The sequence below is a fragment of the Hippoglossus hippoglossus genome, chromosome 17 (genome assembly GCF_009819705.1).
Source record: "Hippoglossus hippoglossus isolate fHipHip1 chromosome 17, fHipHip1.pri, whole genome shotgun sequence".
NCBI lineage: Eukaryota > Metazoa > Chordata > Actinopteri > Pleuronectiformes > Pleuronectidae > Hippoglossus > Hippoglossus hippoglossus.
Genome location: NC_047167.1, coordinates 7,208,418 through 7,235,489, shown reverse-complemented (window position 1 = coordinate 7,235,489; position 27,072 = coordinate 7,208,418). Strand labels below are relative to the sequence as shown.

At 41.0% G+C, this 27,072-nt stretch overlaps 1 protein-coding gene across 5 annotated transcripts; it reads left to right on the top strand.

Annotated features, from left to right (window-relative positions):
• The first annotated feature begins 1,337 nt into the window (after positions 1-1,337).
• Positions 1,338-25,757, top strand: LOC117778258 (abl interactor 1-like). Of its 5 annotated transcripts, none has more exons than XM_034613712.1 (11): positions 1,338-1,529; positions 6,420-6,587; positions 13,106-13,282; positions 16,262-16,276; positions 17,017-17,120; positions 17,292-17,432; positions 18,340-18,440; positions 19,079-19,288; positions 21,326-21,415; positions 25,279-25,464; positions 25,577-25,757. In XM_034613712.1, exons 1-11 carry the CDS (start codon positions 1,413-1,415, stop codon positions 25,750-25,752), a joined length of 1,485 nt encoding a protein of 494 aa, XP_034469603.1. In that variant the 5' UTR covers positions 1,338-1,412; the 3' UTR covers positions 25,753-25,757. The 5 variants fall into 5 exon arrangements, with proteins under 5 accessions (XP_034469603.1, XP_034469601.1, XP_034469604.1 ...); XM_034613710.1 differs by having other exon boundaries at positions 1,339-1,529; positions 19,076-19,288; XM_034613713.1 differs by lacking the exon at positions 16,262-16,276 and having other exon boundaries at positions 1,339-1,529; positions 19,076-19,288.
• The last annotated feature ends 1,315 nt before the right edge of the window (positions 25,758-27,072 follow it).

Sequence of the window (27,072 nt, the reverse complement as noted above, 5' to 3'; positions counted from 1 at the left end):
TCCATTCTCTCTCCTACAAATCCCACAAACCATTCTCAGTGGGGATTAAAACAGCAGGGGTGCATGGGAAATGTAGTGTCCTGAGATTTTTTGTCGAGCCTATTTAAAGAGGAGGCTGTATGCAAATTACAAAAGGTGGTTGTGACACATGCAAAATTACAGTCTCTGATGCTTAAAGAGTGTTTTGTTAACTGATGTAAAAAAGCATTTCAACATGAAAAGATTTTCGTAATAGTTTTTCTTCCACCTCTTGTATTTTTATCTTTCTGGATGACTCGTCTCTATTTGCTTATCATTAATGCTTGGAATTAAAAAATAAAAATAAAAATAGTTAAAGATGTGAAACATTTAATTAATTGCAATTGCGACCTACCTGCATAAATAAAATACACTTTGTATAAATATATAAATAGAAACAAACATGACTGCAATTATTAAGTTACAATAGTGAAAAACCATTTATGTCATTATAGTAATGCAAATATTGTATAACAACCATAATACTAATTCCAATACTAATACTAATAGTAATACTAATATTACTAATAACCCTATGAACCATATGTGTGGTCATTTGCTCCTTTTTTGGGGGAAATTATTTGGAAAATTATTAAAAAGGGAGTCAAATGTGAGCCATTTATTTCATTGTAAATGTAACCGACCTGAATATACAATATACATTACTATATTATGTTACACTAATCACTAATGCAACAGTATCTATATTATGAAAGCAATGCAAATAATAATAATAATAATAATAATAATAATAATAATAATAATAATAATAATAATAATAATAGGTTATTATATTTTACGCCCACATTCTTACAAAATATATTTATCTCATATAATTTAGCTCTCACTATTGTATTACTATTATATGTCGTAGCATAGCGGGGAAATGTAATTGGTGTTCTACTGTTCTCTGTCGGCCTGTCAGCCAATCAGCGCACTCCGTTTCTAACGTAGCTGCGATACGTCACGGGCGGTTGTGAATCAGAGGCCCCACTACGCCGGGCGGGGGAGCCCCTCTCTCTCTCTCTGTGTGTGTCTCTCTCTCTCTCTCTCTCTCTCTCTCTGTATCTCTCTCTCTCTCTCTCTCTCTCTCTCTCTCTCTCTCTCTCTCTCTCTCTCTGTGTGTGTCTCTCTCGCTCTCTCTGTGTGTGTGTGTGTCTCTCTCTCTCTCTCTCTGTGTGTGTCTCTCTCTCTCTCTCTGTGTGTGTGTGTGTCTCTCTCTCTCTCTGTGTGTCTCTCTCTCTCTCTCTCTCTCTCTCTCTCTCTGTGTGTGTCTCTCTCTCTCTCTCTCTCTCTCTGTGTCTCTCTCTCTCTCTCTCGCTCTGTGTGTGTCTCTCTCTCTCCCTCTCTCAGCTCACAGGGACAGAGAGGAGAGCGATGCGAAGGGATGTAAGATGGCAGAGCTACAAATGCTACTAGAGGAGGAGATCCCCGCCGGCAAGAGAGCGCTTGTGGAGAGCTACCAGAACCTGTCCCGGGTGGCGGAGTACTGTGAAAACAACTATGTCCAGGTAAGAGGCGACGAGCGGCTGTGAAACGCGGAGAATTCGTCGCTGTTCTCCGTCGTGTCCGCGGCGCCGTGTCGGTGGAAGTGAGTGAAACCACAGGAAGCGCTGGTGGTGAACGAAAGGGATTCTCAAACCGCTGCCAGCCCGTGGTGGCCCTTCTTCCCCCGGCGGCTCATTGGCGGCTGCCGGGGCAGAAGCCGCTGTGTTTCGGTATTGTGCAGTGTGGCCGGTGGGCCCGGTGAACCGGGGCCGAGCTCTCATCTGAAGGGCTGTAGCTCGGCTGGCTGCTGCTGGGGGCTTTCAGAGGGTGTGTCGTTGTTATGACCAAGTGGTTTGTCATTGACTGTGTTCTGTGATAGACAGATGTCTGAACACACGTTTACATCTGTTGTTACATTATCTGTCCTGGTTTACGACTGGAAATACACGGTCTGCTCCCATTCAGGCCACACACCAGTGTGATAAAGGAAGAAATAGCGAACACAATCCATAAAAAAGGGAATTTTACTCGTGTGCAACTAGCAAGCTAGCAATACTGTAAGTACATGGTAATATATGAATGGACTGTGATTATACCCAAACAAGAAATAAAAACAGCCTAGTCACCATAAAGTCACTTAAACTGTGCTATGTAGTTAAAGACACCTTCTTACTAAGACTGTTAAAACGATGTGCATTTAATAGTCTTCATCATTGCCCATTAACACAAAGCTACTAACATCTTTCCTATGTCAGGTTTCTTATTAGTGATAATATAATAGGCCAAGTTTTTAAAGAAAAATAATATAAAGCTACTCCTGAGGCACACATCATGTAAAACATGAGCATGTTCGTGGATTATTTTCTTGTAATCAGATCATTGTGTAGGGTAATAAAAGGTGTGCCTGTTTTTTCTCGCATGTCTGGACTGTGTTAGGTGTATGTGTTGGGAATGGGATGACTCCCTTGTGAAAAGCAAGTGGGGTCATACCAGGTCATGGGGACCTTCGTTCACTTTTACTTTTATTACCATTTTACGAATGTGTATTGGTGAAGCTTGTTTGAAAATAAGCCTCATTGTTGCCAGTGGCATTTCTCCACCTTCAAAACATTGAAAATTACAGTACAGGGATATTATTATGTGATTTCAGATGTGATTATGTGATATGGGGTTTCAAGCCTGAAGAGTTGCACTCATTTAACCCCGCCACCCTGAGCTCTGCCATGAGGATGTAGTGTTCAGCAGTGTGAGCTGACATTTGTAGAGCATCAGTTGGCAGAAGGATCCGGTGTGAACAGGAGCGTCTGTTGGCAGACCGGCACAAGCCAGAAACCCCACTGTGTGTTTTTTTGTCTGTAGTGCTGAGGACACTCACCATTATGCCATAATAACAGGTCAGATTACTTAAGTGTGGTTGACAAGACAAGAAATGCAGTGTGGGTGACACTGCTTCGATACACGTTTATTAGATACTGACAAGCATGCACAGCTCTATACTGCAGCTGATGCCAATGTCATTATGCAGAAAGCTACCTGAGAGGTTTAATGTTCTGCTCAGAGGTTGTGCCCATTTCAACTCCCGGTACATCTCCCTTAGTCGCCAGTTTACTTAAAGTAGATTTATTTGGGAGGAAATGTGGTGATAAATCAGTCAGAATACACTAATTTGATTATTGCTTATTCTAAGTATGACCTCATTCAGGTTAAGGTAATCAGAAAAGGCTGTTTACATGGCAGTGTCTTATCCAGTCTATTAATATCGGAATAATGTGTTACTGCATGCTAGTCACTGATCTGGAGTTTCTCTTCAGACTGTGATGCTGCAATATTCATATGAGTATGTCAAAGCCAACAACACATATGAGGTGTTGCAGATACTGTAGACAGGCTTCATGGCTGTGATGTATCTTTCGCATACCAGTTGATTAGGAAAAAACATCCTGAGTGATATTGAAATTTTGTTCTTCCATGAAGCGAGGATGGAAATAATCAAAATTGAGATAACTTTTGTGTATTTGAAATTAACAATGGAAGAAATAAGTGAAAAACAACCTTTTTTGGTGATGTCCATCCTCACTGCCACAACATGTGTATCATATTACCTCGGTCTGTAACCTAACACGTTAAGAAAGGTATGAGTCACATGTGATCATAACGCACTCTGATCATTTTTTGGAAACCCCCTTTACTCCTGATTTTCAGAGACATTTGTGTCACATACTGCTGCAATGTTTAGGAGATTATGTTTGTTTATTGTAGCAGTATATTCATGCCTGGGATATGAAGATGCTCGTATGTGGCTTCTCCTGAATAATGATTTCTTCAGGGACATGATGAACATTTGCCAGGAACCTGCCTGCATATAAACACACTTGACGAACACAACAGGGAATGATAGAGTAAGGAGGCTTAGCTTTATTTTTCCTCGTAATTTGTTTCTTTCTGTATCCTGAATAAAGCTCTACATATAACATTTGGCTTCAAGTTGTCAAAGCACTAGATGTATAATAATTCCTGTTTGTCTCTATGTAGGACAGATCTGCAGAATCCTCTGCAGCTGTATATTCACACTATCGTCTTTAAAACTACACACCATCCAATGCATCCAATGCTTACATGTAAATCCACTCTGTGATGCTGGAGAAAATGAACTTTTATTCTGAGTTGAGATATTTAAAATGGGCCAACTGAACAAAGTGACAGACTGACACGTACACCATTTTTAGCATGAAAGCAGAATTGAGCTTTGTTCATACTTTTCTCAAGACCTTTGTGTACTAAAATAGCAGCTCTTTGAATTAAACATTTTTATGTTGAACAATGAGACCATGCTGTTTTTGGGACACAGAGAGACCTTTGCTTCTATTTGTATGTAAATACACCTTGACATTTGAAAGCAAATAATCCAAAAATGATTAAGAAAATTAACTTTGTTCCAAAAGATGCATGAAGAATAATGTGTTAGATGGAAGCTCATGACTCTGCTTAATAGTTCCACTTGTGTGTATCCCCTCAAAATCCCCATGTTTCCTCTCTGACTCATGTCTTTTTCAGCCATGACTCATAAGGTTCACGGTATTCCAGTGTCAGACCTCGTGTTCACTTTGCTATGACACCCGGCAATTGCTGTAGTTGTTATGCATTGTTAAGTTTCAGTGTGGTGCGTAACAAAAAGGGATTCAGAGTGGAAATGTCTTTTGTAAGATTAATATGAAACATAATATCTCAAAGCAGCAAAGTGAACAGATAGAGTAGCAAGAGATTCATAATGAACATTGTGTATTAGGGCGATGTAGGCTATTATATCCAGGGGGTTTTCTGTGCAAGATATTTTCAGATTATTTTAATTAGTTTGGTTCTATTTGAAGTTTTCACCTCTCCTCAGTTCCCTGTTAATGCCCCCTCTCTACTGCACATACTACACTAGTCTGAATATGTCACTGGGAACAAGTCAGCGTTTTCCAAGCTCAGGTATGAGGACAGGCGTCAGTCTCCAATCTCTGGGATCGTGCTGAGCAAGCCTGCAATGTTTCCTCTGCTGCCTCAGTGATTTGCAAACTGTGAGTAAGAGGCGTGCACAGTCAAGGGCTGACCTGCAGGTCCAATCAGACATCTGCAATAGATTGTGTTGCTGCAGGTGGTTTGTAAGGTAGCAGGTGGTCTTCTAGTAAAGAGGTGTCACGGTACAGGCCACACACATACAAATAAAAACTGTTGGCTGGAAACCGCAACCTAAATGAACTCTAGCTGGTGTTAGATTAATGCTTTAAAGGTAGGCTCAGAATAATTGGTGACTGAACAGTATAAGAAATGGCAACAGATTCAACTCAGCTGGTGTAAGCTGTTTAAAGAATAGTTTGACATTTTAGAAAATGTGCATGGTATCTTGAGAGTTAAATGAGAAATTGAATGTATTTTCTATTTTTGGTTGGACAGCAACAGTGAGGCCCTAGAAACACAAATGTCCAGAACTGGCTGACTGACTGACAGCTGTATTAAAATACTCTATATGTGAGGTCAAAAGATAAGAGAAAGGCAAACAGATAAATGGAAGAAACCAACATGCAGAACGCTTATATGTCCAGAATGCTTAATAAACATAGTAATTTGATTATTGCATCATATTGTGACTCTTTGATCAGGCTTTAGCCACTTCACATTGTTGTATCTACTAGATGCAAAACTACCAGGTGTGAATAATTCAACTGAAGTGATTGGTCAGTCAATCAAGTAGCTGAGTTTGAAATTTAATCAAAGGAAGTTTTGAATGTTGGTTAAATTTAGAAGTTATTCTGATAAAATGACATTATTTGAAGGTGATAGGATATAAAATAGTAAAAAAAACCTTTCCCCCCAGCATTTCATTTGTGCCTTTGTTTTTTATACACTTAATGAGGAAAAGAAAAATCAGCTCAATATTTTACACTGAAAATGACAGTTGTAGTTCTACTTTCAGAGAAGGACTGACTGTCCTCTGTTGGAGTAGTTCTCTATTTGACCTTCCAGCATCCCTGTGTGTGTTTCCAAACTATAAATAAATATGTCCATTCAGTCCCATTGCTATTTAAAGTTGCCAGGAGCAGATTTGTGCAATGTCTTGGCATTCCTGCTCACTCGGCACAACTCCCAACCTGCACCTGTCTCATGTTGTTCGTTTAAGTTATTCGGAAGTTATTGTTGCCAGATTCCAGGCTGCTTTGCATTCCACTGTGGTCCCCCCACACAGTCAGAAACTCCTGTTCACGTCCATTCAGATATTAACAGATCATCGCCCTTTTACCGACCGCGAGTTGATGCCCCTGCTAAAACAACTGCCCTGTCACTCTCCACTCATTCAACTGATAGGATAGTAACAATGAAGAGTGCAGTATTTTCTCTTGATATTTTAATTTCTCCTCCTCTGTCTTTGCCAGGCCCAAGACAAGAAGAAGGCCCTGGAGGAGACCAAGGCCTATACCACCCAGTCTCTGGCCAGTGTGGCCTACCAGATCAATGCCTTAGCTAACAATGTGCTGCAGCTGCTGGACATCCAGGCCTCGCAACTACGACGCATGGAGTCCTCCATCAACCACATCTCCCAGGTACAAACACCACGGCCCCAGAAGATACATATGCACCAAGATACAAAGTATTTTACATTAATAAAATGTACAAAATGTTTTAAAAAGTTCACCTTGTTCATGTAGTTGGAAATAACAATCAACAGAAACATGTTATGTTTTCCTGCAAACTAAACTGTATTAACAACTATTTAACAATTTGTATCCAGAATGTTGCATTATAATTATTAACAAATGATTCTCAAATAATAATGGGATCCTTTTATTTTTCTCAACTGCTGTGTTGACCAGGCATTTATTTAAAACAGAGTAATATTAAACACTGTCCTTCCTGTTTCTAAGTGCATTATATTTTTGGTTTCTTTCTGACCTGGCCATTTTAAATTAGCTGTTGATGCTGTCTGTTCAAAACTTACTGGATGTTGACTTTTGGTCTCTAACACAGTTTTAATTCAATCAGTACAAAAAACAGTGTTGTGTCATACTCTCAACATGTTTCTCATCTCATATAGAAATACTCATTTGATTCACAAATTATTTCCATTTGATTCCACAAAAGCCTTTCAGTCACTCACAGGAACAATAGTCAGTGCAACTTATCAGGTCAATTCTACATATTAAACTTGTATTTTTCATTTGGGACTGTCTGTGATACTTGAATGTAAAGTTAGGATGTTTTGAATGATTTTGTATTTGCGTAATGTTGGATTGCAAACTGAAAAATTGAAGTGTGTTTCTTGGGCCCCCTTTGAGGGAGGGATCTGAGAACCTGACTCAACTTGCCAATCAGATGTAACTGGCTTCACAAGCATTTAGGCTCAGTATCGGTGTTAATCCCCATCCATACTAACATGCCTGAAAACTCATATCACGTGACCACTCACATATATTGGGCATGCTCGTGCTTTGTTGTAAAATGCAGAATTTAACTGTACAACAGCTGTTATCAAAGAACACAGGGTCAGCAATGCTTGGAAGTGATTTTCTATTTTGCATTCTACACTGGTAGCCAAGGCTACTGGGTCATATAATAGGAGCCTGACGAATCAGCAAGGTTGCATCGTGAGTGAAAAGACCCAATCAGCAAGTGTTTTTAAGTGTCTTTGTCATCCTTTCCAAACATCTCCGCTTGTTCCTGCCCAGACTAAAACGCAGCCCCGGAGTTTTCAAACTAAAACGGTGCCAGCAGCGTTTCCAAACTTCTCCATTATAGCAGCTCTAAAACTCCGGATTAGTGTGTAGTAGTATGAATGTAGCCTTTCAAAGTGTGGTTGGTTGCAGACCAATGCCCTATTTTCTTAAAGCATCTTAAGGCTGAGACCATCTTGGTTCCATTGTAACTCTGTGGACTAAGATCCTTTTAGTCTGAAAATTACTTTGTGAAAAGAAGCCCTGTCTGTAAGGATTAAGGTTGCAAATAATTTTGTGTCACACACACAAATTTCACGTCTTGCAATAAACGTGTTTAATTCGAAACAGTCTGAGGCAATAATCCTCTTATACCTCTCAGCATATGCTTCATGATATACTCAGCAGTGTGCTTTTAATTACTTGAATATGCTGTTTCACACAGGGTCAGCTTATGTGTTTATTTAAAGAAATCCACTCTTGATAATAGGTTATTAAAGCTTTGTAAATCAAGCTGTCCTGTAGAGATGAGAGGCTCTGCAGGGAGCAGGATAACCACTGCATTAGTAAAGAGAGAAAAGAGGGGTTTTAATGAATCAGCTCAGATCATCACTGAGCTGCTGGAGCATCTAACGTTATGCATAAACATTTATAGCACCTCAGTTCTCCCTGACTTATAGTTAGATTTTACCTGAACTGTGGATGAGATTTCTCTTCTAACAAACATCACAATGATGATAATCTAACTTCTACAATCTGTGTTTTTTTGGGGGGTCAATTTGTGCAGCATCTGCATGTGTTTATGTAGCATTGTGCTGCACAATATGTGAAAATCACCACTTATGGCTGCATGATACAACTAAAATGTACCGTCATTGCAATATCAGCATGTGCGATATACGTATCGCAAAAGATGTCCTGACCTGCGATAAACGGTGTTCCATGTGCCATGCATGTCAATATATTTGGCCAATCAGATGGAGCCCTACTGCCCTAGATAATACATTAAAGATATTCAGATCATTGATGGGCCTGTCCAGGGATTTTCCTGCATAGATAATTGCAAGCCCCCTCCCCCTTGGGGTGTGGACCTGTCTGTGGTCCCTGTGTCCGTAACCATTTGGAATTTTTCCAATAAAACCATGCTGTTGGAATGGAAGTACTGCTTTTTTCCATTTTTAGTCTGCATAGACCACTCACTGTATAGGGTTTATGTTAGCAGTGAACCCAAAGCAGAAATACTTCATATACTTAAGCATTTGTTTCTTTATTGCAAGTCATATCGTCATCGCAATATTCAACAACGTTATCGCATGTTTTCCTAATATCGTGCCGCCCTAACACAAATGGCTCTCAAGCTATTTTCTGTATATTTGAATAAAACCATCGTCTTCCTGATGATTGCTCAGCTACAATATGAGCAGTTTGAGGGAAAACAGACCCACCTGAATCTGTGTGCTGTCACGATCAGACACCACACATTATTTATTTGACAACAACAAATTATTATTTTGTTCCATAACGCCACAGTGCACAATATCACATTCAAGCATTATACAGACAGACAGAGATGGCAGGGGGCATAGATCATGCTGGAGCTGCCAGACCTCCATAGCCCCTCTTCAGTCCTGCAGTCTTGCTTCATCAGCAGTCCTCTCTCTGTCTAACACATGAAGCCTCTCTCTGTGCGCGCAGCCACCCTGCCTGTCAGACAGTGAATGTCCCCGTCCTCTCCCTGTGTGCTTCATTAAGCCTGTCAGCAATGAAGTGAAACCCTGACGCCAGCACCCTGGCTTGGTTGGCGTATCCAGCTCCCACTCTACTCCACAGGCTGCTGGATGAAGCAGAGTTAGTTGCAGTAATGATGAACAATGAGAGTCTTCTATGGATAAGAGATGGTCAGTGGTGCTTTATGTGTCTGTCTGATATTTCTTCAAATATTGCAGCACTTAAGGCTCTCTCACATTGATGTGAACACTTGACAGTAAACTGGTGCAGAAACTGTTCAGTCACTTATTTGTGGGTGAGACTGAGATCATTTGTCTCCAAGTATCGAGCAAGAAACTAACATCTGACAGCTGAATTGACATAGCAAGAAAGCAGAGGTGTAACTAATATTATTAACTATGGATTCCTTCCAGTGAAGCCAGTATGCAAAATAAATGAAGCCATCATCAAAGTGGTGCAGGAAAAAATATCAAACAAGGTTTTACTTATGCAGTAAAAATGGATCAACAATTCACTTTGTATACTGTGTAATAAAATCAATGAATATGTAATAACACCTTATTTCAGGAGAGAAATGATAGAGCTGCAGTAGAGTAGAACAATGCTTTAAAGGAAAATCTGATAAGGTGAGAAGATGATAAGAGGACACATCATGTTTTGTTTAAGGAGATTCAAGATGATAATTATTGTTCCCACTGTGACAGTAAAAGGGACCACATCGTCTTTTGGTGTTGTGCTTATAATAATCAAACATGATCGCAGTATAGGTTACTTACCAACCGATTGACGTAGGTACTTGAAAATGTAAAGAAAAACATATATATGTAGATATCTCAGTGCACAAATTGATTGGAATTGCCTTTAATTGTTTGAATCTAGAGAAAAAATGGTTTTATTTGATATTCATCTCATACACCTCTGCAGGGCGAATATTATTTATTCTAGTCATGATTCGGCCAAGAAATTAAATTAGAATTAGCTTGGTTGTTCCAAGGTTTTTTTCCTGGCTTAGTTTGTGCAAATTGTCTTGACTTGAGAGAGTTACATGGGCGAAAGAGGAAGGTATAAAAACATTGCTGCCAAACCCAAGTCCCCTATCTATAGGATTTGAGAGCCCACAGCAGAGAGGGCTGTCACAAGACAGGCTGCTATACCTGAATACAGAACAACAGTGTGTTTAATCAAAGCAGAGCTGAAGCACTCTATTTCTCCTCTTCGTGTGTAGCAGCTAAACATAATGGTTTGCATTCAGTTATTGTGTCTGAGCCTAAAACCAGCACGCCAGTGAACAAATTGGAACTACTTCTTTTTGATTCTATTCCCATGGAAAACATAGAGGACCTTCCCATGAGTCTTTATACTCCTATTTTCCATTTCCTGCATTCCCCTCTGCCTGTTTGCTTTCTGATTCGTCTCCTCCTTTTTTCTTCAAAATTGTCGTTCATCGGCTCAGTGACCCACTTCTGCCTCTTTCAGCTCAGTTTCAATTGATCAAAAGTAGCTAAAATCTAATAGTGTCAATTCAAAAAGGATAATGACACACATCCAAACAGCTGGGAGGCTTCATCCATAACTCCAGATAATTTGTGTGCCAAGCCTTACATGAGATCATGGTGTATGAAATCATGCGTCTGTTGACACATCTCAGTTCAGTCTACATCATTATTTTCCTCCTAACAATAACACAGCAACAGCAAACATACCACCAGCTTGCTCCACTGGGTGCAGTAAAGAACGATTTGCCTAAACTCAGATGTTCATGCTAAAGCACAAGTATGGATGGGACATTGAGCGTTACAGCTGGATCTGTTGTGTTTATTACTTTTACAACAGAAAATGAGATTTAAAGAGTGAAGGCAGGAAGGACAGACAGAGTTAAGGATTAGTCAATCTCAGAGCCCGTCAGCTATCGACATTAGTCTCTGGAGGCAACGGCCAATATTTTGGGGCTTCTGGTACAGACAGCGGAGATCGAGGCCAAGACTCTCGTACACTGTTACATTACGACTAGTTTGTTTTATCACACGAGTCGAAGGTTTCACACAAAACACAAACAACCTTTTGGCTACTCTCTATTAACTGCTATCTGCATATGAATACAAATCAAGTAAAAAGCTGATGCATTTTCGTCAGTATTTATCTGCTGGCAACCAAATCCTGCTCAAATGTGATTGGTCAAACTAGAAGGATTCTGGCCCTAGGATCTTGTCCCTCGTCTACAGATTCTGCATATCCACGGTGGATGGTTACGTCTTTTGCTGTACAGTTTAAAAGGTGTAGGCCTAAAGCTGGAGACCTTAAAGTAAATTTTTCAGTGTCTATCCCATCACCACCTTCCTTTCTTCTTTATTTCCATTTGATCGTGGCAGAAGTTTCTACTCATTTTTTCTATCTTTTCTCTTTCTCTGTCTGTGTCTCTCTGTCCTTTTGAGTTTTCATCACCTTCTGTAGTCTGCACTCCGCCTCTACCCGCCTGTCACTGACAGGAAGTGGCAGGTCTTTTTTTTCTTACTTCCCAACTGAAGCAGGGTGTGTCGCTTCAGTTTCCTCTCCTAAAAAAAGAGCATGTTCTCTTCGTTTTCACAGAGACTCAGACACAGAGACGCAGACAAATAGAGTTTTTGCACAGCAGGAGGGAGTGGCGGTTGGGGGTCAACATCACAGCAACTCTCAGACTTTCAATCTCTCAGTCGGCTCCTCCAGCACCCAGAGAGAGGCGGTTGCAGCAGTGCAACTGTCAGTTCGGCTGGATGACACGTATGAGCGGCTATTGATGTCTCAGCTCGTTGCTGTGTGGGTTTACTTAGAAAAAATGCAGTCACAGATACACACTCGCACAGCAATGTGTCTTTTACAGTGTATATATACTCATCAGCACTCTCCTCCCAAGTTTGACCTCATACTCAACAGATGAAGCCCTCCATCTTCCATCTTCCCTTGTGTGTTTTTTTCCCATTTAGTAGGCTGCTCGCTGCATCTCTCACTTCTTACTCTTTCATCCATCATTCATAAATTGAAGGGCAGTCCATGCAGGCGCTTGAGTGATGATGGCTCAAATTGCGGAGGAGATGGAGGTCACTGGTGTCTTCAATTGGCCCTCGAGTGAGGGGTTAGAGAAGAGAGCTTTGTGTAAACGGCCCTGGGGTGTAGGCCAGTAGAGCAGAATTGTGGGTCAATAGGAGTTCAATAGTATGGACCCAGAGTGTGAGTGTATGCCCAAACAGTGGGAGATTTTAATTCCACAGAGGATTCAGTTGGAGGATTGAACAATTGTCCTGTACATATAAATGCATTATTATTATCTTTGCTATTTTTGTTGTGGCTAATTAATATCACACAATATGGTGCTGAAAGGGGTGAATTGTAAATTGCATCACTGTAATTATAGCGGGTGTCATAGTTACGGAAATATATATATATAGATGGATGGATGGATGGATGGATATATATATATATACAGATAGATAGATAGATAGAAACCAACAAAAAAACATACACACCAACCATTGGACAGGTGTGAAAACATAACCTTCTCGGTGGCGGTAAGAATCATGCCTGTCTCTCGTAATTAACTCTCTGAAATTAAAGTGTTTATTTTGGAGAATTTACTGGAAGCAAACTAAACCCTTAAATATCTGTTATATCCCACCAGTCATTGCTCCCTTCTCTTCCCTCTCCTGCAGACAGTGGACATTCATAAAGAGAAGGTGGCACGCCGGGAGATCGGCATCCTGACCACCAATAAAAACACCTCTCGCACCCACAAGATCATCGCTCCCGGCAACATGGAGCGGCCGGTGCGCTACATCCGAAAGCCCATCGACTACACGCTGCTGGATGATGTGGGTCACGGCGTCAAAGTAAGATTTCTCGGATTGTTATTTTTAAATAATATCCCTGTTGCAAGCAGAGCAAACTCTATAGGCATAACAGACTTAAAGGTCATTTAATGACAATATAGTTGTTTACCTATATTGCTGTAGCATCCTTATATGTGTTCTTTTTTTAGCTGCTGCTTTTTAAAAAGCAATTTGACACTCTTCTAGCTTCACCACATCCAGACTGCTGCAGCTACTGTGAAACCCAGACTCATTACTTTGATATATTGTCTTGATTTGCAGCGTTGATTCGACAGGAAACACGTACTTAGTGGAGTTCACACCTTCATGTGAACAAGCCAATTGTCTGCTTTCATGACTCACTTACACACTGCAGGTTGATCAATACACTGACCTTTTTGTTCATTATGTGTAGAGACCCATATAAATGTAACAACCCTTGAATACGTTGGTAGCAGACCATGGCTAAAAGCTTTGTTTGTCCTTGTTTGTTCATGCCAAAGCTGGAAGTCATTAGTATGTGTGTGTGTGTGTGTGTGTGTGTCAAATCCAGAGTGTGAGCAAGAAAGAGACATTTCAGCCAAGTGTTACTCATTCCATCACACCCCCTATTGAATCGTGGGAAAATGTTCCTTCATCCTTTTTTCCGGCTCATTCTTCCATCTTTCATTCTCTCTCCCCATGATCCATCCGCTCTCTCCTCCCCCCTCTTCTTTTCCTCTTTTACACTGCATTCTGTGTTTGTGTGCATTAGACGAGTGTGTGTACACACAGTCATGTACATTGATTGTTTGTATCATAAATTTCTGCTGTGCGTTTGAGACGGCCTCTTCATCCCTCTCCCCCTGTCTGTCTGTTGAGATAGTGGCTGTCGGCTGCTTTTCAAACATCCGCTAATTCAAATTCAGAAGCTTGTGTTTCCTCCTGTGAGAGCTGGCTCACTGAGAAACATTTGTCACGGCCCACTATGCAAATAAAGCATCATTCATGGAGGTTGCAAATTATAGATCAGTGCAGATCCGTGTAGATGCCAGAACATGTGCAATATCTTTTCCTCTTTCATTATACAAAGAAAAACACGAGCTTGAAATCTGTAAAATTGCAGTTTTGGGGCATTCTAGATTTGGAGAGCACCTTCATCAAGTTTGTTGTTTTTAATCCGGTTTAGGTCATCATCCTCATGGCTATTGGTTTGTGTTGAAATCTCTGATTTGCCTCTGTGGCCTTGCATGTGCAGTGTTTCCCCTCAATTATGTTGAGTGGCGGTCTGCCATAATTAAATTAGTCCTGCCACAGTTTTATAATAAACCCAGAAATATTTGACACTTCTCATTATAACATAAGACATCTCAAACTTGATGTTTTGCTCAGTTGCTGCATTGTATAGCTGTGTGCAGCGCTATCTGCAGCGTGCTCGCTCTCGTACAGCACGCTCATGCTACGGTCCATAACGTTGTTACGGTCCATGCAGTTAGACCCCATAGGCATGTTATGAAAGAGTAGTACACCAATGTATTGATGTGGTTCTGCTTGTGTATTTGTTTTCAAGTCCAATTTGTATTCTTGCTGTGTAGAAAACAGCAGCTTATTAGCACTCCAACCTTTCAGCCTATTTCCTCCTGCCTTGGTGGAATCCCCAGAGCGAGGAAGGCGAGATCACCACCTCCACATCCACATAATCAGGGGAACTCACCCATGGGTAGATGGGGAGTCAGACTAGAGCATGGAAAAGACCCATTCACACATTTACGGATGACTGTGCTCAACCTTTCACCGTAATAGGCTTTATTGGCATTAGTGGCAGTTACCAGGGTGACATAGTTTTAGCCACGCCGACAGCCTGAGCACCTCACTCCTGTTATTTATGACCTCACCGTTTCTCAGAGCAACACTTACAATGTCAGCACAGCTGCGTCAAGTCAAGCCACTGCTCAATTATTTGCAGTGTGTGTCTGAGGCATGAAGTAATTCTCACTGTGATTACAGTCTGTAACACACGTCGAGACACTGATGAACACAGACTAGACATACTACTGCTGATATGCACAGGGTTTAGTGGAACAGATAATCTGCCAAATAAAGTGTGCTGAAGAGTGCTGAAACAATTACTTACTACAATAATACATATTGCATCAATTAATCAATCATTTAAGCTCATGACCATAAGCCAAAATTCTCTGGTGTCAGCTACAAAAAATGTAACAATTTGCTGCTTTTCTATGTTTCATACAACTGGACATTGAAATCTCTTTGTTTCAGATAAATCAAACAATTTGAATATGATACTTATGGTCTGGAAAAATATTAATGAGAATTTCTATGGGGCCATCATTGTAGACAAACTATTGACAAATGTGTCTAAAATCTGTATTAGATTTGAAAGCGTATAAAAAAAATAATCTAATATGTATTCAAATCCATGTGTGTGTGTTATTGGATTTGTACATATGCAAGTCAATATATGCAATATGTCCATTTACACATTCACAAATCTCATATTACAGAGATTCTTTTACACGTTCACCAATCTGATCACTCATGGACGGATTGAAACTCACATTTGTCAATAGTTTTGCTACAATAATGGCCTCACACATTTCTTTTGGCTATTTTTCTTATGATAATGAAAATTGTTGGTCTAAATGTGATAACATATGTGAATGTTGTGCAATAACGCTGATGGTTATGGAGCTGTAATAATTAGGTTTTCATACACAAACACACTGATAAATAACACATTAGAGTTTATTTCTGGTTATTTTACACTGATATATTTCTTTATTAGTCTCCTTGATGTGCTATACAACTCTCTGACTCTTTTCCTCAAGACACTCATTCCACTCTACATACTGTATGTAAATGTTAATTGACGTGGAGTAGTTCATACAAGATGCTTAACTTTCATGCTTGCTCTCACTACAATGATAATACAACTCGCTTTTTTAACGATTAACCAATGAGCATGTTTTCTGTCTTCTCTCTCTGCCTGCTTGCACTCAGTGGCTTAAAGCCAAGGTAAGAAATGGTTGTCTTTCTCTTCTTTTTATGACCTATTGATAAAACTCAAAAACCACCAAGGTATCCATACACTTGTCTTTCAGTTGCAAAACAGACATGATTTTAAAAGTTTAATGCAATTTAGTTTCCATGGAACAAATATGATTCCATGCATGAGCTGATTTATCCCCGTGCAGTAAAGCAGAATCATTTTAATCTCCTGTTACCTGTTAACTGTGTTTGACTAGACATAAGGTGACCAGTTGTCCTTAATACACCATTATAACTATTCCAAGTATACATGTGTGGACCATGATAGGTTCAATTTAATGTGTTTGGTATGTTGTAGTAAATGAAAGAGAACTGATAACAGGAGATAATAAACATTATATTTCATATTTGCACTATTTATTCTTCAACATGTATTCCCATGTCCTGTATCTCTTCATCCATACACCCATAACCAGTGAGTGACATCCCATTTTACTTGTTTCTGAGTGTAAAGAAATTAGTCACATATTTAGGGGTGCTTTCTGTGCTTCACCTTCCATCTCTCTTCGCTTCCTATTCCATAGCTTTCTGCCAGTTTTTCTTCAAAACATTATGCCTTTATAAAAGTAAAGATGAGATACTAATATGAAAATAACCCAAGTGTTGCTTTTACTCTTCAGCCCTACTATTTATTAGCATAGGGAACAATGACGTCAGCTATTCAGATTACACAAAAGCAGTATTTAAACTCATCTTTGCTCCTCTAGCAACATGGGAACAATGCAGCAGGGCGAGGAGGGACACTCGCTAGGACCAACCCCCCGACACAGAAGCCCCCAAGTCCTCCCATGGCTGGTCGTGGTACCCTGGGGTAAGAACTTAAAGCAGTTGTGGTATTTTTTAATATGCATTTCATTTGTTAAAATTGGTGAAATCTACACTGTTATACTGTTGTTTTGACACAGTTTTACAATGGTTATCTATGACACCAGGGTCAGCAGACTATAGCAGCTCCATAAGCAAGTTCTTTATCTCTGTGCAGGCGTAACACTCCCTACAAGACACTGGAGCCTGTGAAGCCCCCAGTGGTGCCTAACGACTACATGACGAGCCCAGCGCGACTGGGCAGCCAGCACAGCCCTGCACGCACAGCCTCGCTCAACCAGAGGCCCAGGACACACAGGTAGCATAGACCACCTCCTCTTATGCCTGAAGCTTATATATAATCTGTTTGGAAACCTTTATACTCTGATGGACCTCAACTGAATATGTTTCAGGGTGCTGCTGTTGTTTATGCTGCTTCTATGTCACACTGTTATTGTTTACTGAGTTATCGTTCATGTTATGAATAGCAATAATGTGTTATGCTTCAGAGGACTTGGTCTGTTTGGACTAGAAAGCCTCTATAGTCCGTGTAGACCGTCTTGTCTACGGAGGGTTTTCTATTTGCGTCACCAGCTTATCCTGCTCTGACCATGTGCATCGATAGCTTCTTACTGCACTTCAGCCATCCTAAAAGCTAGCTCAATAGCTTTGTCACTAGTGTGCAATGAATCGTGAGATAGGTTGGCCAAAGAAGGATCCACCTGGTGGATACTTTGTTTTGCGCAGGACAGGAAGGCTGCATTTGAAGGAGCCTAGTCATGTGCCTGTGATTCAATCGGTCTTCAAATGTTGGTAGCAAGCTGCCATACAAGGTGCTGGCCTGACTGGCAGGAGCTATTTAGTTTAGTACCTTTCTCAAGCAAGCTTTGACATCCACGAGGAACTGGGGATCAAACCATCATTTTTGTGGATGACCCCGTCCAAAGTTGCTGGTGTTTTTTAAATTGGAGCCATTATCGACAAGTAAAACACATTTTCACTTTGTTTCAGTATCTATGTGTGAAATTTTCCCCAAAACACAACACAGCTTGTCCACAAATAATCTGTTGCCACAGTGACTCTAATATTGTTTTGACTAAATGACATAAGGGGGAGTACTGATGGGATGTCAACTGCTGTGAGTTCCTCTTACATATGATCACCATTAATCTCTCTCTCTCTCTCTCTCTCTCTCTCTCTCTCTCTCTCTCTCTCTCTCTCTGCAGTGGCAGCAGTGGGGGCAGTGGCGGCAGGGAGAACAGTGGAGGCAGTGCAGTCAGTCTCCCTCTGGCAGTTCCCACCCCCTCCCCTCCCAGTTTGGGGCAAGGTGAGCCTCAGCATCTGTAATTTCACTGTTCCTAGTGTCCACATGTGTTTTATTGATTTGTCTAGACAACACCTTGACACCTCTTTCCAATATTTGCATCATAACAAAGAGCAAAGAAAAAGCCTCAGGTGTGACAGACATATAGTTTCAAAGATTTCACATTAAAGGCTACATTCGGAGCTGATTGTATTATTATGTGAATTGGAATTTTCGCTGACTTTCCAAGTTGCAAACAAATTTTTCAAATTATTCTGACACCACATTAACACACAATCTGTGTGTGCTGCTTGTTCTCTTTGTTCTCATTGGTGTATTCTTCTCCTCAGGAGTTTCTTAAAGTTAAATTTATTTTTTATTTTTGAGGAAATGTATATTAATCCCAGAATTTGGCAGCATTCATTTTTATTCAGGCCTTATTTTAGTGCCTGACAAGGGATTAACAAATAAAATGCTTTAAACTAAGGTATAAGTCCCAAACATCAAGCTTTATTTATTTTGAGCTTTATTGACTTATTGCATTGAGTAAAATAAACTAAATTTAAATACTCTTATTATACCAGCAGCAACTAAAAGTGATTTATCAGGCAGATGTTTTAACAGTGAGTAATACCGTCTCTCCTCCCCGTCTCCTGCAGTAGCGACATCCTCAGCCTCAGTGCCCCAGGGCCCCGGCTTGGGTCCCATCCCCATGTCCCAGTTTGGCACCATCTCCCGCCAGATCTCCCGTCACTCCTCCACCACCTCCTCGGCCTCCATGGTGTCAGCCACCGGCACCTACCGCCGCGCACCTTCCGTCTCCTCCCAGCAGCCTCACGTCAACGGGGGCCCTGCTTACACACAGAACACAAGTAACTCCGATTTAATGTCTTTATATGAGTTTGTTATATACTGTGTGGTTTATTAAGTGGTCGTTGTGATTAAGTGTGTAAAATAAGGGTTTTTGGTAACAAGTAACAACAAGGGAGTATGATCTTAAATTTCATTCTAACTGGCATTTAAAATATGCAGAGCAGCCTTATCTCAATATAATTAAACTTACATGTAGAATTCAGGCTATATTGATACCACTAGGTTTAATTTATAAACACATCAATGCTGGTACGGATACTCCTGGCGCCCACACTACTCCAGAGTTTTAGAGTAGCAGAAATGTTCTAAAAGGTTTGGAACCGCTTTTTAGTTTGAAAAGTGCGGGTCTGTGTTTTAGTCTGAACGGGCAGAAACAGATTTGTCTGGAAACAAAGGGGGAGACACTCACAACTGCTTGCTGAGTGGGTCTTTTTGGTCACAACGTCCTATCACACGACCCCCATCTGTTAGAGAACAACCTACATTAGTACTTGGCTACTTGTGGAGAACGCAACATTGATTATCAATCACAAAATGTTGCTTACCCTGTTCTTTGCTAACGGCTGTTGTGCAGTTAAATTCTGAATTTTACAATGATACAACAGTTTACATTTGTAGGAGATGTTATTCATTGGTACAAGGTTTTCAGGCTTGTGAGTATGGACGGGTGAAAACACCATTTTGAAACAAAAACCTAGTAGTATGGATGTATGTAGCCTCAGCCTCTCCTATAGCTGCTGCTCAACTGCTAAAATCAGTCCTCTGGGTCTAAGAGATATGCACGGGCTAGCCCCTGCACAGGCAAATGAAAATGAATGTGTTTCATTACCATTTCTAATTGAGTTATGACATTATCACTTAAGTCAGCTGAAGTCAGTTTCTTGTTAAGGAGAGACAGAAAAGAGGCATTTCAGGGCAAAAAAAACCCTCATCAGATGATCGGCAAGGGGGATCCCAGGAAATATGCATTTTTTCTGTCGGAGGAGTAGAATTTATTTTGGCAGACATCACTCCGGGCCATTCTCCTCCGATGGATCCTGTCTCAAAGGACGAGCACAAAAACGCAGGAGGAGGAGGAGGAGGAGGAGGAGGCTGTCTGTCTTGCCTGGGAGGAGAGAGACTATGATGCAGAGTCTGTATCAGCCAGGGACTTAAACTGGGGCATCACATCATCTCTGCCATTGAAATTTAATTAAAGTAAAAGACAAGTTTGGATTTCAGGCAGCTGTAATATAAGTTTCACAATGAAAAGCCTTGTTCTGGTACGAGAGGCAGCTCATTGATCTCTCAGGGTGTAGCTGTGGATGGATGTGGCCGTGCGGTGAGAGCAGGGTGGAACAATAAGACATTACTGGCCAGTGAGATTCCAGACGCCCCTCCATTACATGTGATTTATGAGTCAGACCTGGCCTGTGTGTGTGTGTGACATCATGTCTTTGAGTGTTTCTCTTTGTGTCCATCCATTTATCTCCTCTCTAAAGACAGCCGAACAAAAAGCTGCTTTATAGAGGCCAAAGAGAGAGATTATACAGGTACAAGTTCATTCAGTAAACGTCGTTCTTGATCCAGACACACCGCTCTAATGAGCATTTAATGAAATTCTGAATTGGGTCAGATCCAGATGCTGCAGCTACATGTCAATGCTGTTGTGGGAACAAATGTCTGCTACTGCACTCTCACTTGTCACTATAGCACATCGCACCACTTCCACTGGAAGCTAACACTGCCTACAGGCTTTGCTTTGGACCCAAAACAGACGCTGACTTGGTAGATTCTCAGACTGAGATAAAAGCAGCTTTAGCCCAGCTTGGAAAACGCAGCACAAAAGAACACTGACAGTGACGCTTGCTCCACTGTTTCACTTGCTCACAAGCTTTTTGTCTTATTCTTTCCTCACCATTCTCCACTCTGCTTTATCCAATCCATGATGTGGTTTGTTCTTTTCTTGTACCGTCACTCTCTCTCTCTGTCCACCACCTCCATCGCTCTCTGTCTCACTGCTGCTCGTCTGGCTTCTCTGGGTGTTGCTGCTCCAGTGTCTGTGGCTCCTCCGCCTCCTCCTCCCATGGTCCAGCTGACCCCACAGATCCCACTGACCGGCTTTGTAGCCAGAATGCAGGAAAGCAGTAAGTACTCGACACATACATAGACATGCACTTACACTTATTAATGAAGACACACAGTGGGCCCCGCTCTATACGTAGTTAAATGCACAAATATACATTATATAACACACAGGTGTAAACTCACTCAGTATCAAACTATGAAATCATACACTTACAAAGATGAAACTACAAAACTGCTCACATCCACTCACTCATAGACACATTTGCACTAAACACACACGTAGACAGCAGATAGGGCTGGACAAAAAACTGAATGTATTATAAAGCAACGACCTCCAGTGACATATAACCAAATGTTCAACCAACCACCACCTAAGTAGTTTTAATTGCTGATGCAGGGCTATAACAGCAAAGGAAATACCATAAACTATATATAGACATTGACGGCACATCTCCACTTCCTCCTACTAGCTAGAAATGAAGCAATAATATCCTTGCTCATTTGAAACCAAAGTCTGCACAGTAGTGATCATGGGGTTGAGGTCCCGCCCAATACACATGCCAGACCAATCAGGAGTCAGCTTCAGCTGTCAATCTTAATTTCTCACCCTGTTTTTACCAAACATATCAGAAAAATGAAAACTTGAACATACACCAAATGTGATAAGAACTACCTTAAGCGTAAATGTATTTAGTATTGGCTTTAATTCTTTCGTTTGGTCCATATTCCATCCACTAATATGGGCGGGGTTCATAACCTACCCTGCAGCCAGCCACTAGAGGGCAATTGAGATACTTTGGCTTCACTTTTTGGAGCCATCATATCCTCTCTCTTTATATACAGTCTATGGAAATACTTGCACTGATATATGAAAAAGGTTATTTATACAAACAGTATGTTGTCATCATGGTCAAATTTGAGGTCATTTGCTAATATTCTAGAAACATGTAAATATACATATATGAAAATAACTTTCCTCACATCTCTTTTAATTCTTCTGAAATGGTGTCTGCATCCACAAACCACCTCACATTTACACCCTGCTCCGTGGCTTGCTACACTCAGTGCACCTTCTCTTGCACTCTATGTGGGGTTGAGGGAGAGCACTCGCCCCTCGGACGTCTTTCTGTCTGTCGCCATGGTGATGAATGGGTCACTGAAAGCGTGCGACCTGTACTCTCTGTCCGCTGGGGAGAGAAAATGTGACCTGATGCTGTGTCCTGATTCTCCGGCCGCCTGTCTGCAGAGATGCAGCTGTGCGGAGATGTGGGACTGTTTGTACCTGTCTGCTCAAACGTGAGGAATTCTGACATCACACTGAACCAAAGCACTTTACTGAACACGAGTCTTGCAGTCAGATAAGGGACAGATTGTTCTAATATCTTGTTATTGTAATTATTTGAACAAACATAGCTCTTAAGCAGGCTTTAAATAGTCTATTAAAACATTTTTATAATATGAACAATAATCGTAAATCAGTCTGTCTGACTGTTGTTCATTTTCAGTTTTTTTTTGTTGTGTCTGACACATTCACTGTGTCTGACACATTTTACATTTCCGACAGCAGAAACAGGGAATTCTATGTAAGTAGAAGAGGACCTGTCAAGTTAATATGAACAGCAATGTCTACTCTGATCTGATCTTACAGATCACCTCCTGAATAACAGTGCATTTTACTGTTTTTAATAGTGGTGCACCGATGTATCGGCCGTATATCGGTAGCGGCCGATATTCGCCTCGTTTACTGCTATCGGCGTATCGGTAATAAACTTGACTTTCACCGATAACATTGGCCGATATTCATGTTTTCTGCAGCCTGCCAATCTGGCATCCAGATTATGGTACACTGACGCCGGGTTTACACCGGGCGCTGAAGCGCCGCGCCGCGCAGCGCAGCGCCAAGGAAAGCCAGGCGCCTCCCATCACCCCCCCCCTGTTAAACCTTTGTGCGGTTCACATGGGCTGCGATGCGCCGCGCCGCGCCAGCGCCCTTCACCAATGGTTTCGGCGTGCGAGCGAGCGTATCGCGCCAGGAAACAGACTGAAAAATGATTTTAAACGATATAAATGACATATTTGATATGATATAAATGATCAAATATGCATCCCATACTTTGTATTCCCCTTCTGTTGTCCTGGAGTTTTAATTTTCCCAATTTTCCCAATCACATAATTAAATGTCCCCCTCTGCCCATCCACTACAGCCACACAAGCAGTCATATAGATAAAAAGAGAGAGAGGGGGGGGGGGGGGCTAAAGGCTTGCTTGGAGAATACGTCATTTACCCCCGACACCCGACATTGAACGGGTTACATACAACAACAAGCGGAGAATCACGGGCTGACCGACGCGGAGAAATGCGGGTCCGGTGTGAACAGCCAGGCGGCTGCGCGCTTGAGAATAACGCTGCGCGGCGCGGGGCGGCGCTGCAGTGCCCGGTGTAAACCCGGCGTTACACACCAAGAAGGCCACATGCAAGTAATAAACAAATATCGGTATCGGTATCGGCTATCGGCTAGATTGTTGTTTTAAATATCGGTATCGGTATCGGCCAAGAATTTCCATATCGGTGCATCCCTAGTTTTTAATAGAGATTTTGTTGCCTTTTCTTTCTGCCTGAATTGTAATTTACTGTCATCACACAGGGAATTCAGTCAGATATGATCCTCGCCAACTAGATTCTTTCACCGTGACTTAATATAATACAAGATGTTTTTACACAGACCTTTAAAGGGGAAATGGATAACACCAATACAATCCAAGATGAGTTATGTTATAGTAAAGCTTATATTTTAGCTCTTAATGCTGAAACGGATAAAGTCATTTGTTAGACTAGTGGAAAAACAGGTATGTTAGCACATAGGAACTGAAGTCATGCAGTAAATTCAGTCCTCTGCTGCTTTATCACTAGTTCTTAATTGGAAAAGCAGGCTAATAAATGAGTGAGATAAAAATGTGCAGTTTATCTTTAATCACTGAAGTTGATGCTGCAGGGAGACTTGCTCTTCGGGGACACTCGTATCACAAGCACACACGTAGCTCAAAGACTGAAGGACCAGTGGGAGCAGGTCAGAGCCGAGTTAAGCTTTTAAAACCACATTTTCTGTACAAAACCAATCCATCCATTTAACCACATCGCGTTTGTGTCAACAACAGAGAGAAAGAATGTGTCCTTTCTGCTGAACCCTTTAGATCTCTCTAAACTGACTCACATAGGACATTTGGGGCTTTATTAACCTGCAGGACTTTCAATATATTATAAAAAACACATGTGATGATGTTCTGTCAGCTAATAACTGTATCTTACGGTAATTGCAATAATAATTTCATGTAATAATATTCCTCTCTCAAAGTTCCGATAGTGCTACTTCCTGTCAGTGTTGAAATATACTTTTGTCTACTATGTTTGAATTTACAGAAAATATAATGGAACTAATAAATATTGAGTGTTGAGTGATTATGAGGAGTAGATGCTTTGAGATAACTGCGTGACTAAAACTTTAATTAGACCCTAAGCTGCCCTCTAGTGCAAAATTTGATTACTGCACGTTTAAGAGGACATTTGCTGTAAAACTGAAGCATCTGAAGCGTTCATCATTATAACAAGGTTCAACCTTATTGGTTAAGATGATGATCTTCTATCGTAAAAATTACAGTCTACAATATTGTACACGCTTCCTCCACACAGTAACATTTGCTGTTGCCAAATATAGTTAAATCATCAAATACTGTTTATTTTTCCAGGTTTGATGTCGCCAAAAAATTATCTTTGGAAAAAGCATTGAATTTTGAAATGGGGAAAATGCTGCTGCAGGAGATTTTCTTTTCCCTGCCGCACCTGATTAGATCAATGTTGTTTCTCTCTTGGGCTTTTTTCATTTTTCTTTTTAACGTCCTCTCTCAAACTCTTTTTCTCCTTCAGTAACAGACAGCCCCGCCCCGCCTCCCCCTCCTCCACCCGAGGACATGGGAGTGTTTGAGGAACGCTCTCCTCCTCCTCCTCCCCCACCTGTGGACTACGAGGAAGAGGATGCATCAGTGGTCCAATACAGTGACCCCTACGCTGACGGAGACCCCCAATGGGCCCCCAAGATTTATTTAGAGAAAGGTTAGTGAAAAAAACTGACATGGGGACACAGTTTTATTTATTCGTTTGTTCTTCACTCTTGAGCAAACTGATTATTTTCACTCAAACTGTTTTCTTTTGTGCCTCTTTCCAGTTGTGGCCATCTACGACTACAGCAAGGACAAGGAGGATGAGCTGTCCTTCATGGAGGGAGCCATCATCTACATAATCAAGAAGAACGATGACGGCTGGTACGAAGGCGTCGCCAACGGCGTCACCGGACTCTTCCCAGGAAACTATGTGGAGTCCATCATGCACTATGCTGACTAAAAAGAGCAGGAAACATAAGCAGTACTGCAGTTTGGAGCACAGATCAAACCCTGAAGATGTACAGATGTATGCAGTGCAGCAATAGCATTCATTCAACTCCTGTTTTCAATGAAGTGCCATGGTGAAGTCTTTGGAATATACTAAATGCTTTTCTTTTAGGGGAGCTCGTGCTTCCACGGTTTTGTTCCAAAAGAAAAAAAGTCCGAATGAAGGAGGGTGGTGAAGCTTTGGATGAATGTGGTCTGTTCGTTTACACTGTGGAAGACAAGCAGAAGATAAACCCCTTCGTTTCTACTGCTGTCACGCCTGTGGCGGTCGGTTGGACTCTTCAGACCGGGTCACATTTTGCCTCACAATAAATTAGAATGAATGAAAATCGTTTCAGAGAACACCATACAAATATGGATGTAGTGTTACTTTGGGTATGTGCAACCAACGCTTCCAGTATTTATTGCACACAGTGTACAACTGACATTTAAAGCCACATGGAAGAAACAAAAAATCGGAGATTTCGAGATTATATTTCAAGGAAAAACACCTTTTTTATTGAAGGAAAAAGCAGTAAGGAGAATCCATTCCTGAGTTCCACTCATTCTGCATCCAAAGTCTTGTTCCAATCTCAGTGGTTCTTGAAAATTGAAATCCCTCTGAATATCATATAAAAAACCTTGCAGTCAACCACTAATAAACATTTTCTCCTCTACAAAGATTTTATTCTTGTAATAATACAACTTCCCTCGTAATATTACAACTGTAGTCATGGATATTAAGATTTTTATTTTAAATGTTATGACATTAATCTTGTAATACTACAACTTTTTCCTATTACAACTTAATTCTCTTGATCTCAGATTATTTTCCTTTACGTGGCCTAATACTCTGTAGTAGCAGTCGATCCGACAGTGAAGTATTACCACACTTTGAACAGATGAGGCAGTGTAGCATGGTTATGCCAAAATGCTCCACAGACTGTAGACCAGCAGACCAACTCCTCCCTCCTTTCAAGAACATCCATCTCTTCTTCTCCTCATCAACAAAAAAAAAGACTGTAAGGACACACAAACATCAACAAGTGCATTAGGACACGACTGAATGTCCCATGCTGTCGATGTCCAAATCACAAGATGTTTAAGACGTGGGTTGAACAAAGCAACCTGGCGTTGTGTATCTACTATGCTCTGGTGAGGACGCTGTTATAAGGGTGAAGTGAGTGTATAAAATGCATTACAAAAAAAAAAGAAAGAAACCTTTCTTCTTTTTTCAGTTTCTTTCCGTTCTCTAACGGTGACGTGTATATAGACTAATGTGAGAAGCTGCCAG